We start from the raw sequence: 16,655 nt of genomic DNA, 5'->3' as shown, positions 1-16,655 counted from the left end.
ATCCCATTATACTGTCCCAGCTGTATCCTCAGCGATACCATGCCACTTGTTAAACACATTATTCGGATCATACTTCCTCTTCAACTCCCTCAACCTAGGCAGATTTGCACCCCAAGCATCCTTGGGTGATATACTATCAGCCTCAATGTTGATATACACCCCTACAGGCCCCTTGCTCCAGTGTCCACCCGCCGTAGCTGAATACCCATTCGTTTCTCGAATCCTCTTACAGAGACTCCTATTGAACTGTCGTATATCTGTATCGTAATCTGGGTTCTCCCATGCAAAAGAAGTCATTGCATCATAGTAGTCTCCTCGATTGGCGTAGGCTGTTGCATCCTGGGGGACTTCGCGAATCTTGTCTGTTGGGAAGAACTCAATAGCTAAGACAGACTTGCCCATTCCATCATGGGTTTCGCAGAATTGCCAGAATGTTTCAGTGGTCTGTAACATTGGTTCGATTTCAAGAGGCATTGTGATGTTGCCTGATCCCATGAGTCGTCGAATGCCGTGGTCCATGACGGAGTTGAGCAGCGTGTTCGTCTTCGCCGTTGTCATCATCTCCGTATTGTTGGCTATCGCTTCCATCTCGAGGATACCAGAGAAATATTGCTTGGCAGCTGCTTCTGAACCGTGGAACAGAGGGATAGCAGACACGACACGAGTCGTCTCATCAGGTCCAAAGCCAATGCCCAATGCGAAGCAATGCCCCTCTGGGTTCGGTCTTCCATATAACACATTCGCAAAGCGCAGTAGGTCAGGTAGCCTATCAGCCGAGTACGCCAATGTTCCACTCCAGACTCTGTCTTGTCGATGAGCTCCAGAAATGAAGCGAGTGACAACTCCGAACTGTGCACCAGCGCCTCGAATAGCCCAGAACAGATCCTGATTCGTGTCCTCAGACGCTTCAACTATCGTCCCATCTGCAAGAACAACTTCCGCCTTCAACAAATTGTCAATAGTTAGGCCGTGACGCGGTGTTAGAAAACCATGTCCTCCACCGAGTGTAAGTCCTCCAACCCCTGTGTGGTTCACGACACCTCCAACGGTCGCTAAGCCATGACGTTCAAGAGCAGTATCGACATCTTCCCAGAGACAGCCCCCTTCAAACTCGACAGTCCTGGCTTCTGTGTCAACTTCAACTTTGCGCATCTTTCTGAGGTCAATGACCATGCCTTCGGATGAAGAGGCACCGCTGGATGAATGACCACCACCGCATACAGTCATTGCTATTCGATTCGAAACTGCAAACTTGACTGCCGTGGACACCTCTTGTGAGTTAACTGGTAAGACAACGGCTGCCTGTGTTGTGTTAGTATCGCCCAAGACCTTGATGTGCTCAACATACTGCCTTCTTCACGCAAGCCGCACTCCACCTCTTCAACACGTCCTCATAGCCGTCATCTCCTGGCAAGAGAACATCACCATGCAGTATATCGCCTCGAAGCTGAGTAAAGTCGCACATTGTACCACGTAATAACTAGATTCGGTCTGTGTAACTTGGAAAATGCCTCCTTCAAGTAGTAAGAAGTGGCGTCAGAGACAATGACCGATGCCCCTTCGAGGAAGAAGCGAGTATTTGACAGTTTTCATGGTCTCACAAGAAAGCTGCAGTGGAGCGCATAATTGTATGCAGCTGAGACATGTCGTCATTGAACATATAAACGGACATGATCTCCGCGTTTAGAGGCCATTCCTTGCTCGTATCTGCATGTGACTGAAGCCGGAACTTTGTGCATTGCAAAGCCGAGGCCTGCACATATCTAAATATCTTCTGATAATTCCACATCAGCTGGTATATCAACAGCTGGTAATGCGCCTGTCATCCCAAAGCCATATTTGTCCACCACTTTCTCTCCTCCCATAAGGTCATTTGTATAATCCCGTCCTCCTGCTAGCCATCTTTGTAATCTGAAGGATGTTTTCGCTATATGATTAAAGACGTCCCAGTTCTCCATTCCGATGGACATCATGGTAGACATGGTCAAGGTCTTGATGAGACGACCAGGGCCAATTTTGTGACAATTTGTCACGAGGGCAATCATGACCCATGCGAATATACCGAGGACTGATTTCCAAGTTGCCAAGCCGGACTGCCAAATTGAGCCCCAAATGGCTTCAATGTCGTCCTCCGAGCAAGCAGAACTGATTGGAGAGCGGTTAAGAATCGCTTTGCAGTAGATCAAGGCCACTTTGCGGATAACGCGATACATAATGTCTGGAAGTACGATAGGTGGTGAAGACTTGTCAGTTCTAAGTGATCCTGGAGAATTGCCCGGACTCTCAGTTGAGCTCGCTCGAGACGAATCAGAAGGTCTTGGAGATCGAAGTGCTGGTGTGTCTTCCGGAAGATCTAGTATTCTCTCGTGAAACCATTGAGCCGTTGTGAGAACCCTTTGGACGTGTTCGGAGGCTGGGTTTCTTGGTAAAGCTAGAGCGGCTGAGAACAAGCTCCTCATGTCGTCAAGTATTTGAGCTGTGCTTGGGTGCAGTTGCAGAGAATTTGAGCATTCTCTGAAAGATTGCCAGTTGCTAATAAAAGGGGTGTTGAAGGCCGTTTTGAAGGGCATGGTACGAGAATCTCGGAACTCGAAGCCGGGATGTCCATACATGGACGGCTTGATCTCATGTGCGAGCGCCATGACGATGTCGTGACTGTACCACGTCAGCTATTTGTACGACGAAGATCGAGGTACCACAGATGCCGCCTTCTCTTGGCGACTGCTGTGTATCAACTTACATGAGGACCATCTTGGCCAAATAACCACGCAAACCGAGCTGAGACAGTCCACCTCTCAGGTTGATCATCCCTCTAAGACCACCAAGGTGAGTCTTTAGATCATGCGTAGCGCCCCAGTACCAAGAGTCTGCGATCATCTGGACCACACCAAGGACCAAAGTATCGCTCGTCTGCGCTTGTTGATCCGTGAGCTGAGAGTTTAGCATCCGATAAACCTGGTGCTTATGTGCGTATTGTAAAGCCTTGGGGCAATGTCGAGTTTCGGATAAGAAGCATGACGATGTAAATAAGACGATTTGGAGAAGAAGGGGGTCTTGCAAAGTGCAGGGGACCCAGAAGTTCATGAACTCATTCGCAGGATCTGGGTTGCCGTCCACTGCGCATTTGAAGCGTGAGAGTAATTGCAAGTCTAGACAACACACTTTAGTGACAAAGTGGACAGAAACGACAAACGCAACTTACGAATGCGTACCAACTCCTTGTTTAACTTGGTAGGCTTCATGGGAAGGTACTCTAGCTGTACTGCAGAGCCATCAATTGGCCGAAGGATATCGTGCCGCTCATCATGATCTTGAGATCCCAAGATCTCTGTAACCCGCTCCTCGGAATAATTAAGTTTGGCTCCTCTGATGCTGTGTTTCGTAATGGTCCAGACAGACTGAGCTATGGTGTCATCGTTGTCACCATTTGCTGATGACAGAATCTTGTAAGGCAACCATAGATCAGTTCGTGGCTGTGTAGCTGAAGTGGTAACGGATGTGCTAGGACTAGATGCCGAGGACGATCGTGATCCCTCATCCTCGAGACAATAGAGAGCGTCTTGGATAGACGCAGGATTGAGATGTGAATATGGCCCTTCTCGTACATCTACCACTAGAGGTGGTTTAGGACGTGAAGCTATTGGATGATGTCTGGAGCATGTTAGTCGCCGTAGAAGAGAGGTTCTGGAAGGGCAATGATGGAGGGTTCATCCACGGTAGGTCAAATATACTAACCTTTTGGAAGACTTGACTTCATATATGCATTCAGGTGAGGGAAACCGACGGAAGCAATTTGTGCATGGTTGACTTTGAGAGCACTATGAGCATGTTAGTCGGGTTTTATCCGGGAGTAGATCACTCGTGACAGCGGCGAACAATTAGGCTGAATAGGCCTGAGATTTACCACTTCAATTGAGCGACCTCTAATGAATAAAACTGACCTTTTGCTTGCGACGACGGCATTCAAGGCACGATGACGTTTGTCGCGGAGCTCGTTGTCGAGGTGCGACTTGCATCGGCGTGGCTCCAAGTACCGGCATCATCGTTCCACCAACAATTTAGCGATTTCCTTTTTCTTCTTCTTTGCAATACCCCAAAAATGATCAAATGGAGAATGACAGGCGATCTATGTCGGTAATACTTGGTGTCCCCTTGACGTCGTTCTAGAGATTGATTGGCTCAGCACTCCCAAATGAGAACCGGTCAGAGACATTGAGTGAGGTTGTTGGTTCGACGACAGGCCAGGGGTCAACAAGGATTGCGGATGGTTGTTGGTTCTAAGCAAAGATGCAGTTTGTGTGTGCAAGCTGCAGATTGGATGGGCTCAATGACTGAAAAGCCCAAGGGTGTAGGGTTCAATTGAGAGCCATGTTTGTTCCTCAAGAGGAATAGAGACAGGAAGAGAAGAACAGATGGAATATGTCTGATCTGAATTGAAGCGCGAGGCCGAGCGTCGTTCGCCTGTTGACCAAACGCGGCAACGGGCGGCTGTAGGCTGTAGGCTGTGTCCTTCTTCCAAGGCCTGATCCAGGGAGGGATTGTCTGGTTGCAGCGCAGTATGCGTGTCTCTGGCGCAAAGTTCCGCGGATGCAGGGAGTCTCTTCCTGTCGCCTCTTCTCGTCCTTGGAATGAATATGCAGGTGTAAGAGGATCCAATATCGATGCAATGTCACCCCCAGCACAGAACCGAAGAAAAGACCAGTCTTGTTTTCCCGTCGTTGAAGATGACAGAAACTATCAATTCTTCAGAGGCGTTTGACAATATGCCAAGTAAAACGAGAACAAAGAAATGTCGAACCAGGGCCCGCGTGTCTTTCCGTGGGTGCCGATCACAGTGACAATACGCTTGCTTGCTTTTTCTCCCTCCCTTCTAGCGGATGTGATGGAACAAAAAGAAGAAGTTGTCTGGAAGAGAGAGAATCTAGGCTCAGCAATGGTGATGTCGTTGTTATGCACCTCTTGATGATAACAATCGTGCTGAGTCTCGAACTTGGGATCAATACGCCCTAGCCAGAAACGTTTGCTACAAACTCTCCAATTAAAAACGACAAGCTCAACCATGAATCGAAGGTTAAATCGTGAAGCTATCCCAAAGCGGTCAAGCATAATCGCGAATACCGACGGACGGGGGAATGGATCCTCATTTTAGCTCCAAGGCGAGCTTTCAGCTGCCTCGTGGTAAGACTTGATCAGTCCATTGTCTCAGTTCACAGCTGCTGATAAAAGAAATAAAGGGAACCGTGCGTTACATCGTATGAGAACGTAGAAGAATCCTACGATATCCCTCGAAGGAATATTCGTTGTAGACACAGGCAAACAGGGGTTGTTTAGGACTTTCTTACCCGTACGATCTATCGAGGCCTAGACCTAGGTAGGGGAACAATCAGTGGGGGGCCGGATGCTACCGCGAGCCGTCGTATCGAAGATCTGCTTACCCGCGATCTTAGAGCTCTCAAACCCTCCGAGCACCAGCTGATCGAACAATGAGACAAAAATATTCTAAGAGGTCCTATTTGTCATATTGATCTTTCTTATCTCCGAAGAGAATAGGCAGCCGTTACGAATAAAAAACTACTTTCCATTATACAAGTACAGCCACATTGACTAACGAATATATAGCTAATAACCCAGCATCTTTCCATCAATTTCATAACATCAAGTACATTCAAAGGTTCGCATCCAAGTAAAACCAGGTGGTATCTAGTCGTGCAGAAGCAGAAGAAACAAGAAACATCATCACCAATCCCTCCACCCACAACGCCAGTCTTATAATCGTTCTAGGTCTCATTTCATGAATTTTCGTGGATTCGAGTTCATAGTCAAGCTCGAGACGTCATTTTTCATAGCCTAACTCAAATTGCAAGGATTGTATCAGGAGGAAGCGGCATCAAAATATGCTTATCTTCCCCGGTAGTCGGGCTTTAGGGCCATGTTCACGGGCGGGGGCTCGTCATCGTCTAACGGGTAAGGAGGCGCGGCCGCAGGCACTCTTCGACCATGATGTTGCTGGCTCTCTGGGAGAGGCGTCTTGGGTGGCAGCGGCGGCGGTTCAATCCGTGTCGGTGGCGGAGCGGCCATGTTGGGAGGTGGTCTAGGATACTCGTCCGGGCTCACAATAGCGATCAAATCCTGACCCGAAACCCCTTCGCGGTACTGCGCCGGTGTTGGTGACGACACTGCCAAACGATCCTCTGGATGTAAAGCCGGAGCGCTGGCGCTAGGGCCACGAGGTCCCAGGGGAGGAGAGTTTGGAACGTTGTGCGGTACAGACGTTTCTGCGTGCATTCGTTCGTTGGAGCTTCGTGGCGAACCGTTGTGGTTGTTGTTGCGGATATGCAAACTATCTGACCCCGACTCGAACGAAGATCGGCTCGCGGGGCTGTGAGGAAGTGGAACGGTAGTTGGAATATCTCCTGCAAGCTCGAATGCCATAGGCATCTCCCATGTGGTTGAGGTTGACTTGACAAGTTCTGGGATTCCTTCGGGAGCTCGTGCATGACGGATCCTGGCTCGGTGGATTTTGGCAAGCTTTGACGAGATGCCCTGAATCATCTTTTGCTCGGCCTCCCTTGACATATACCGTCGAGTACCTGTGCTGATTTCGCCCAGTCGGTTCCACTCGTTCATTCCAAACTCACCCACACCAACCTCAACATTAAGGCGGTAGTAGGCGTCAATACTGACATTTCGCCTTCCAAGGTGCTCGCGCATCATGTACTCGTGAATCTTCTCGCACCCCTCAATTTTGGAGATCAACTTCCTACGCGCCTCGGCAAAATCGCCCAAGAAGCCTTCGTACCACATCTGCGAATTCGAATCGCTGCCCTTGGGTCGTCTGCCAGTACCGACGCTAACAAAGACACCCACTTCGCGACCGGGCCACTCGTTGACCACAGCTTCGTCCAGGGCTTCCGGACTAGGGTTGAAAGTGCCTACGCCGTCATCGTGAAAAACTGATTGACCAATTGTGATGGGCTTGAAGGCCAGTCCGATCGCACAAGTGGCTCGCCCGGCCTGCCAAATCTTGCAGTCGAATTCGGGAGGAGGTTCTTTTCGAGAATCGTAGGATCGCAAAAGAGCGGCGGGTGAACCTCGAGGAGAACCCTTGTATACTGCTGTAACCGCGCTACAAAATATGTTAGTGGTGTCACAGGTGAACTGTCATTGGAATTGATGACTCACGTTTTGGTGCGGTTTTCCCGATGATCGTATAGGCGTGCGTTAGGATCGCCGTATCTTGAGTTATACGCAGGTCGATACGCCATTTGTGAAGCGGGACTGCGAGCGCTAAAGCTGACGGTGCTTGCATTGCTCTGGTTTCGACGAGGGGCACCGGCGCTTGAGTACATCGCAGCGTTGAGAGGATTGGTGAGGGGAGAATCTGAGCCATCGTTGCCTTCCCTCTCCTTCACAGTGTGTTCTTGGACAGCTGCCTTGATAGCCTCCTCAAGCTTGCTGGCCTTGAACAAAGTCGATCTATAGGGAATACCGGCAATAGTCTTGTCGGTCTGGAAAACCATGCGCGTCATACGAACGTAGAGCTCCTTACACGTCTCGAGGTCAAGACGCAGTCGGCCCAACATCAAGGCGATCAGCCCGCCTGTACCAGTACCAACGATTAGGTCGAAATGATCGCATGGCTTAGGAATTTCGTGTCGCTTGGGAGCGCGGCCTTCGATCTCGACAAAAGTTCGGTGCATAAGCTCCTGGATAATAATGAATATGGAGTAACCGCGGACACCTCCTCCATCTGGCGCGTATTAGCATTAGATCAAACAAAGCAGACGTCATCTTGGCGGGCGCTTACCGAGTGATAGAACTCGAAGAGGCGGGCCTTTGGTCGTATCCTTTCTCCTGACTCCGCCGGAGTCCATGGGCGCAGAAGACGTAGTTCTGTTGCGGCTTGCGCTTCAATCGGGTGAAGAAAGTTGAGATACGGGCGATTTGGTGTTTGTAAAGGTGTCACTGTCGCGCAAAGCTGTTGGTGAGCTATAGAAGGTCTTGGCTCTTGTCGCTAATCGAGATCAGGTGGGCGGTGGTGTTCAGAGGGGATGAAGCTGATCACGCCGCGTGGGCTAAGATGAGTGGTCTTTGATGTTTTGGAGAAGTTGAAAGCTCAAGATTTGATTGATCTAGGTACAGTAAGGCAGATTGTGGGCAGCCCAGGCAGTCATAGTCATAGTTCTCAGCAGAGCAGTTCTTGGCTGGCAGTGAGCGACAACCCAAGACTAGAGTCGGCACTACGTAACGTAACGCAGGTCGCCCCGCCTCATGGAAGCCCAGGGCAGCCATTTTTGGACCCATCATCCCTGGAAGCCCTGACGCAACAGCGAGCGGACCTCTCGGATTTGCGCGGGAGTCAGGCTCGTCAGTGGACGAATCTTGGAAGCCTCTACTGGGAACAGCGAGATGGTACCCCTCGACCCCTGTAAATTTCGAGTCTTTGACTGCAGAGGCGACGGGAACTTGCCCAGGCCTGGAAACTCACGCGCCACTCGACATCCTGACAGCGGCTTGTCTTGTGGTTGGATACATGACATTTCTCCTGGCTACTGCACGTTTAATAGAAGACATGGGGGATGAAGACGATGATCGCTGAATCCCTCTTTGCTCGTCCAGTACGCGTAGATATCATGAGATCCAATTGTCTGGGCTGAAACGATGATACCATACAAACTCTACATCCCGTCCGTCCCATGTGGTTCGCAGACACGAGACGGCTAGAGAGTGGCTGTGTAAGCTTGGCTCTTCTCTTTTCGACCATCCATGCATGCTTTTCCCGCCCGTTCACGGGCCATCGATCATTCTTGGCGTGTTCCAAAAGCTTTGGCTTTTTTGCCTCGATGATCTTGGCTTGTGGTTTGTAGAGAAGAACCGCCTGCGTTGGATCTACGAAACGAATCAACGGGAATGGGCAGCTCCGTCGGGAAGTCCATGTCCCATCAGTGGCATTTTCCTCAACAAGGGATGGGATTTACTTGTCACGGAAATAGAACGACTGAAGATGGAAATTGTTAGTCCGTTATGACTCTTATTGGCTGCGTAGATCTTCAGACTGTGGCTGTGTTCGCCACACTCCCGTAACCGAGCCTCGTCCACTTGTCATTGTCTTCAGGGTTTCTTATTAGAATCAGGGACGTTAACGATCTCGTCTCCATATTGGGAATGTTGGGTTTCTCAATACTGATTCTTGGAATCCCCATGAGGGAGCCAAGTGATACCCAAGAGAACCACAATTGCCTCCATTGAGTTACATGGTGTACCTGGATTTCTTAGGCTTCGACGGGAATCCACGGATGAGTTGAACGCTATGCCCAATCTTCGGCACACGGCACCAAGGCTGTATCTTTACATTACACGAGTGCTGAATGAGACGCGCGGTCTTTCTTTTCGTCGAGAATCTTCTGACTGAGATACGAGGGTTAAGGATTCAACCTCGTAATCAACCTTGGGGCTCAACAGTTTGCTTACGAAGTACGATCAAATGCGCGGTTGCTGTACTCGTCAACCTATTGGCGAGGTGTTACTTACAATAGAAGTAGATTAAATTCATCTGGCCTTGTGTTCCTTAAGTAAGTATTTGTAACCCCCAAAGAATGGAAAGTCAAGAATGCAAACTGATCTGATTACGGTAGAATGAGGAGATACAATGTCTCCGCTTACTGCAGCAGGCTCTGGATTCCCTCCCAGCCTCCACTTACACCCACCTGAATCTATTTCAGAACCCTACTATTTACAGAGTATCAAATGAAGCTGTCAGCATCCTTCCCTTTTCGTTATTACCAGTTGGTATAAAATGCATTCGAAAGGAAGGATGCATCACACATTCAGTGATATGGATGGGGGCTTTGCTATTCTCTAATAATCTTAGACGATAGTTAGACGAAACCTCCTCCACATGCAACTTGAGCAGTTGAGTTTTGCCGAACCAACAGGGATACATGCTGCGTCTCAAACAGTAGGAATGTTTCGATGCGTCAGCCCTGCCCACACCGAGGCTCTGCTTTTGTGGTTGCTATCTGCAGACGTACCTCAGGATGCTAGGCTGCGAGGCAAGTGATTCTTATCACTTATGCAGCCCAATGGCCTCATATGTGAGTGACCAATCCATTGACTTTCAAGACATCTATTATCGACGCTGGAGGCTTCGGGTTACATGATCCCGTGCCAGAGAGCATAATGCACCAAGCTCAAGGTCTACAACGACTGGCGACACAGGCTGTGTGCTTCTGCAATCAGTGTTACCGTCGTGCATGCTTAGGACAAGGTTGCTGAGCGGCCCTCTCACCGTCTGCTGCATTCATTCGTTGGAGACCCGGCTGTTTCGTGCTCTGCTCTCCTACTTGTCCTCCACGGCGCAGCAGCTGTTGCTGGCTGTCCACAGCCGTGTTGACAAGTCGACACGGCTCGTCCGGGGGTTGAGTTGGGTGCGCCATTTCTCCACTCCGAAAGCTCCTTGCTGCAATACTTTCGATTTGTTATGCCATGGTGACATTGAAGTATGAATCGAATGACAGCCGAGGACGATAGCAAGTGTTTGGGTGTAGACAATTGAGGGGCTTGCGCCGTTGAAACTTTGAAAGCTGATCAGCTTGAGCTAAAACGCTGCAACTGCAAAACAGATCTCAGGGTCTCAATAAGCGGCCCACAAAGGACAGACCCCAGACCAGCCTCGGTGCTCTTGGTCTCGTCGTAGTTAGCGTTCAGGTGGGTTGGTATGTTCACACACTGTAGCACCTCAATACAGGCAAGATAAGTAGGTCAGGTAATAAGGAAGTTGTTAGTAGAGCTCGTTATCAGAGTTTGGAGAGTGAAGCAAACTCAATGAGAGTGATTCACGACAAAAGAAATCCTCCAGATTTTACTTGACCAATTCCCCAATGTGTCAATCTTATCGCAGCCCACCTGGCGTCTCAGTGAATCTGTAGCGTGTTGTGAGAATAGAGGGGGATGGAGCATGAGGCTCGGATTGGCTGGGCAGTTGTTCAAAATTGTGTGAGAACTTTAGCTGTGCTGGCCATGGATAATTTGTGCAGCTCAAGGTAGGTAAGGCGCTGGAAATAATGCTGATCGAGGCTTTTCATCTCCTACCTCCTCCTCTTTCTTTTATCAGCTGAGAACTTTTGTGAAGCCTTCCATCTTTGGTTCCATTCGTCAAACCCCCTCAGTTCAACATTCAACCCCTCCAAAGTAGTTCCAGCTACCTTTTTTCTTTTCTCACAGGAGTTGCCGAGACAGTTAAGTTTGCTGCTGAGCTGAACGTGGTGAAATAACCTGATACTGGGAATTGTTCAAAAGTGAGTACATGATCAGACAATCGGTATACTCTTGTTGTTCTTGGTACGAGGCGAAACAGCCCCATCTTACCCAGCTCTCGCTGGGCGCAATGCAATGCAGTCAGTCCGCGTTGACTTGACCTTACTCTTGGCGAGTGAGAGGCTGACGAAGTGGAGGCGGAGGCCGCCACTTTCAGTTTGGCTCTCCTCTTCTGTGGCATTTCTGCTCGGCTAATAGCCAATGAAGAACCCCTAGCACCAACTGTACCCATCTTCCATGACCTGGACCTAGGTCGGCCACGATAGCCTCGCCGAGCCAGCCTCACCTGTTTCCCTCTGCCATTTTCTTCTTCTTTCACCTCTTGCGACGTTGAGTGTCTCTTTCCTCGTGGGCGTGCTTTGACTTTCCACATTTCTGTAGCCATTGGCCTCTATCTTTGTCCCTCCTTCTGACCTCATCAGCCGAGACTTTTTCGCACATCGTTCGATTTCAATTCCCCTCGTCTGGCCGTATATATTTGTTCCGCCGTCTCTTTTACTTCTCTTCGACGTCAATTATACCGAAACTACGACGGTATCAATTCTTAACCAAATACTAGGTAGCAGGAACTTTCGTGCTCGAGCCCTTGGCCGATTCGTCCTCGATTGATCAATGACCTCCGCCGGCTTAACCTGCTGACGACCGCATCTACATCGACCCACAGCCTTGCCCAATGGAACCTTCGAGTAAAAAGCGAAAGCTGGCTCCTAAGGTCAACACGACTCCTAGCAAGCCGCCGCCGCCAACACAATTCCCTCACGAATCGGTCAGCTTTAATTTCCAGCTTTCCGCGTCTTCTTGCTAACCCGGGCTCTGGATATAGCCTCAACAACATTATCCAGCTCAGGAGGCCGCAGCTCCTCTTTCCGAAAGACATGACTTTGAGTCTTTTGCACGGCATCTACAGGATGCTGCTATGCTGATCCAGAGACAGACCGAACGTCACCCATACACTGACGTTTCTGTGTTACTATTAAGGTGGGAAGAAGACGAGTCTGTTGACGAAGACCTGGCTGCACTTGAGCAAGTGTTTCAGAAGCACTACAAATACCGAACTGAGCGATGGCACATTCCCACAGTACCGAACCCTAGCATCAAGCTTGGAGTTCAGATTGCTTCTTTTCTCGAGAACGCAAGAACCAATCATCTGCTCATTATCTACTATGCTGGCCAGGGCTACGTAAGCTCTGATGGCCAGCTATTTTGGGCTTGGTGAGTCGAACATTTCTCGAATGTCATCTTCCTCCTGCCTCTGACAGCTTTCCCATAGTAATGCACGAGAAGATGCTGCAAAACTCAAGTGGGATGGCGTCCGTTGCCTGTTTGAGGATGCCCAGTCCGATATCCTCTTGTTGCTGGACACATGCACGGTACCAGATCCTCCCATGGCTGGTAGTCACGGCGTGAAGCAAGCCATAGCAGCTTGCACATCCGATCGCAGCCCAGACAGCACAGAACGCTCCTTTACGTCAAATTTGGTCGAGGCCCTACAAAAGCTCAGCAGCGGACGCCCCTTTACGACACAGAAGCTCCACGAGGAAGTGTTATCGCTGAAGCAACAGCAACTGGTTCAGACTCCCCGACAAACAAATGGCAGTACCTCGAATACGCATTCGTCTCCACATCATCCGGTTTTCATGCCCCTGACACCCGGAAAAGGCCATAGTATTGCTCTTGCGCCAATGCCCTCGAGACCTCGCTCAGGATCACAGAATGGAATCGACGCAGAGAGTCAAGGGAACCGCGAAGAACAGCTCATTGACCCAGAGTCAGTTGTTGACCTCAGGTTTGAAGAGCACCGTGTCCTCGTCTGTACGACTTTTGTTGGTGATGCTAGCCCAGATATGTCCTTTTTCTCCCAATGGCTACAAAGCACACCGCCTCTTGGTGATAAAATCGCAGTGGAAGGCATGTTCCTTGGACCACCTACCATGCTCCTTATCTCCATGCCCCACTCCATTTGGAATGTGGTGCAGCATGACAAAGTCTGTTGCTTTTTGGGATACATAAGCTCTCACAACATGATTCACTTGTATCACAGACTTGTAGGTTCTTCTGGTATCAAGCCATCTGCAAGAGAAGTCGAAGATGGGCGAATTCTTCTGGAGGCAAGAGACCACGCATATGGAACGCCTGCACGTGTTCGACGAGATGAGGGCCATGATATCACTTTCCATTCCCCGGCCGTGAGGGAAACACCCAATTCCGTAGAGCGAAAGGAGCATCTACCACATACTAGTCCTTCGGCCCCATCGTATGCGAACCCGGCAGGTGGACATGGCAAACCCAAAGACGAAGTGGAGGACTCTGCGGAGATGCAGGAAGCTGCTGAGCAACTGAAAGCCTTGAGCCATGTTCGGCACCGAAGCGACGAAACTCAAAATATCAACAGGCCGCGCACGATTCTTCCTGACGGAATGCCTGACATAAGGCCCGAAGGCGAGACTGAGGAGCATGGTAATGATGATCCTTTGGCAACACTTCGCAATGCCAATGCAGCAGCCAAGCCGCCACGACGGTCGCTCCCTAAGCAGGACACACGTTGTAACCACTGCAGTCATGCTCCTTTCAAGGATTCATCTTCATTGAGGAAACACATTGCTGCGGCACATACAAGGCCGTTCCCATGTGCGTTCTCATTCGCCGGCTGTACCAGCACTTTTGGCTCGAAGAACGAATGGAAGCGACATATTGCATCTCAACATCTTTGTCTACAGTACTATCGTTGTTCATCCTGCCCCCAGAGCACGGCCGAAGGCAAGGGCAACGAGTTCAATCGCAAAGACCTGTTCACTCAACACTTACGACGAATGCATGCACCTTTTCAGATCAAGAGAGCGATTGCTAAGGGCGATAGTAAACTACAATCTGAGTGGGATACGCACGTGAAGGACATGCAAGTGTCTTGCCTCGTTCAGCGTCGATTGCCACCGCAGCGCTCAGCATGCCCGAAGCAAGGCTGCCAAAGCATCTTCGAAGGCCCATCATCCTGGGACGAATGGACTGAACACGTTGGCCGGCACATGGAGAAAGGCGAAGGTGGCAGACTTGGAGTCGATGGCCTCCTGGCCCAGTGGGCACTAGATGAGGGTATCATTGAGCGTAAGCCTGATGGCGAATACCGGTTGTCGGCAAGCAACGGTATGGGAGGCGGCGGGGTTACTGGGGGTACGAGTGGCAGCGGCGCAGCTGTTCCCCCTGTTTTTGAACATAAAGAGTCGACCATGACATCGACGTCGACACTGGAACCCTCACAGCCGACGGAAGAATCCTTGATCGTGGATATAAAGCCTTCAGAAGACAGGATGGAGGTTGACACTCCAGAGTGAAAGAAAAAATTGGCGCTTGGTGACTGACTACAGGACCCATGTTACGAATCCGGTGCAATGCACTCAACGATATGACGAAACGAAGTAAATGACCTGAGATTTTATACAGCTTTCCTTTCTTATAGTAGTGACGGTCGCTACCTTGCTCAGCAGTCACTCGCTTAGATGACTTCTCATGAAGACTACGTTGACGGATTGAGTTCAATCTGGCTGAAGTTATGAGAAATGTAAAAGGATACAAAAAGTCAATGATCAAAACAAGAGACAATCAAATGAGCTTGCCAGTATGAGTGATCTTACTTTTGCATAGTACGTGCCATGGCATGTTCCTGGATATAAGGGTCCATGTTTTAAAGTTAGGTCATTCCTAGATATAATCAATTGAGTTTGTTTATTACTCGTCTTATAAAATGACTCCATTTTCTATCAATCTTTTGTTCAGGGGTTTTCTTCAATCGTTGTCAATCAAGGTCCACCGTTATCGGTAAAATAATTTTGCGCCCCTCCGAATGCTGGTGAAGTGTCGCAACGCTGAGGGGGAGAACCGCTAGGCTATACCAAATCAAGCATCTAGCTCCATCCACAAACAAGGCTAAAGACAACCAACACCATCCTCCAAACGCTCGAGACCCAGGTTCCCGAGTGGACAAGACATGAGCTTTCAAGCGCCTCCAAGCCCGAACCCCCACGATCCATCTCTATCCTCACCTTCTTCTCCCGCGCCTGCGCCATCTCCAACGTCTACGACGCGTCACCACCAGCAACAACAGTACCAACAGCAGCAGCAACAGCAGTACTCCCCGCAACCGCAGCATCAGTGGCAGCAGCAGCAGATCGCTATGATGAATGGTATGAATGGGACGAACATGGCTGCTGGGATGCCTGTTCCTACGCCTGCGGGCCACCAGGCTGAACTTAACTACATCTATGGTATGGTTGAGGAACTTAGCCGCCAACTTGCAGAGAACCGAAGAGTTACAGAGGATATTGTTAATGGTTTGGGAAGAGTGAGGAACAGGGCGAGGGCACAGGGGGTCAGCAATTCACAAGTCATTGAAAATGCGGCCGATGATATAAATGGTATGTGCCCGATCTTACACCCACTGAATCACAGCTAACAAATGCCAGGCCAAGAACAAAACATCGACGCTCTCGTATCCCTCCTCACAGAATCCCTCGAAAAGGCAAAGTTCAGCCGTGACGCCAACGCCAAACTCCTCTCGCAATACGCCAACGCCATGGCAAACCTCCTTCGACAATTCCACGAGTACAAGACCAAGCACGTCAGCGACGTAGCAGCCTGGCACCGCTCCTACCGCAAGCAACTCGCCGAGGCACGGGACGAGAACGCCCGTCTCCGCGAACAGATCTGGCAGATGCAAGCGCACGCAGGTCGCGCCAACGAAAGCCTTCGCGAGTACCGGCGCAAGTACGACGAGGATGAAGGTCGCTGGAACAAGCTCGTCGATGAGAAGGCGCATCGTCAGGAACTGCGGTTCTGGAAGCGCATGGCTATGCCTGAACTCGACGATGATGATCCTTACTGGAGTGACGATGATGATATTATCGACCCCGCTGAAAAGCAAAGGCTGCACGAACTGGACCTTAAGGCGGCGCAGGAGCAGCTGGACAGTCAGGCGGAGGATAGTGATGGGCAAGGTCCGCCGCCTCAGCTGCCGCTGCCGGGTATGGGGATTGGGATGGGCATGATGGGAGGTATTCCGATGCAGAGAGAGGACTCGGGGGCTTCGCATGGTGTACCTGCGCTTCCACCTCGTCCGTCAAGTGCGGCGTCAAGTACGGGGTCGACGGGGCAGTAAGGGGGCGTTTTGAAGGGCACGGAGACGACTTGAAAAAATGGCAATGTTTTGATTTAGCGATACCCAAGACATGAATGGATATGTACTATAGGAATAAATGGATTTTATGTATTAGAAAAAGGTCATGTCGGCTTGCTTGAGAGTTGGGACTCATGATGAATGAATGAAGTGGTATTTTGCTTAGTTCAAA

The 16,655-nt window shown here is 50.0% G+C and overlaps 4 protein-coding genes across 4 annotated transcripts; 2 read left to right on the top strand and 2 right to left on the bottom strand.

Annotated features, from left to right (window-relative positions):
• Window positions 1-6: 6 nt before the first annotated feature.
• Window positions 7-4,016, bottom strand: BKA55DRAFT_516192 (uncharacterized protein; the record flags this gene model as incomplete). Its single annotated transcript, XM_046188067.1, has 7 exons — window positions 7-1,302; window positions 1,349-1,480; window positions 1,806-2,655; window positions 2,741-3,149; window positions 3,203-3,651; window positions 3,736-3,818; window positions 3,942-4,016. 7 exons carry the CDS (start codon window positions 4,014-4,016, stop codon window positions 7-9), a joined length of 3,294 nt encoding a protein of 1,097 aa, XP_046047574.1.
• A 1,882-nt stretch (window positions 4,017-5,898) lies between these two features.
• Window positions 5,899-7,874, bottom strand: BKA55DRAFT_516336 (acyl transferase/acyl hydrolase/lysophospholipase; the record flags this gene model as incomplete). The annotated part of the gene is made up of 3 exons (XM_046188079.1): window positions 5,899-7,126; window positions 7,183-7,750; window positions 7,808-7,874. The coding sequence occupies 3 exons, from the start codon at window positions 7,872-7,874 to the stop codon at window positions 5,899-5,901; spliced, it is 1,863 nt and encodes a 620-aa protein (XP_046047573.1).
• A 2,198-nt stretch (window positions 7,875-10,072) lies between these two features.
• Window positions 10,073-14,645, top strand: BKA55DRAFT_595492 (uncharacterized protein; the record flags this gene model as incomplete). Its single annotated transcript, XM_046195815.1, has 8 exons — window positions 10,073-10,094; window positions 10,219-10,427; window positions 10,630-10,695; window positions 10,735-10,756; window positions 11,224-11,264; window positions 11,981-12,082; window positions 12,245-12,528; window positions 12,587-14,645. 8 exons carry the CDS (start codon window positions 10,073-10,075, stop codon window positions 14,643-14,645), a joined length of 2,805 nt encoding a protein of 934 aa, XP_046047572.1.
• Window positions 14,646-15,298: 653 nt separating this feature from the next.
• On the top strand, window positions 15,299-16,465 carry BKA55DRAFT_541254 (uncharacterized protein; the record flags this gene model as incomplete). Its single annotated transcript, XM_046190360.1, has 2 exons — window positions 15,299-15,725; window positions 15,774-16,465. The coding sequence occupies 2 exons, from the start codon at window positions 15,299-15,301 to the stop codon at window positions 16,463-16,465; spliced, it is 1,119 nt and encodes a 372-aa protein (XP_046047571.1).
• Between the last annotated feature and the right edge of the window lie 190 nt (window positions 16,466-16,655).

Source organism: Fusarium redolens, assembly GCF_020744475.1.
Source record: "Fusarium redolens strain MPI-CAGE-AT-0023 chromosome Unknown BKA55scaffold_11, whole genome shotgun sequence".
In the NCBI taxonomy this organism is placed as follows: Eukaryota; Fungi; Ascomycota; class Sordariomycetes; order Hypocreales; family Nectriaceae; genus Fusarium; species Fusarium redolens.
Note: the sequence above shows the minus strand (reverse complement) of the source record. Positions and strands in the feature narration are given on the sequence as shown.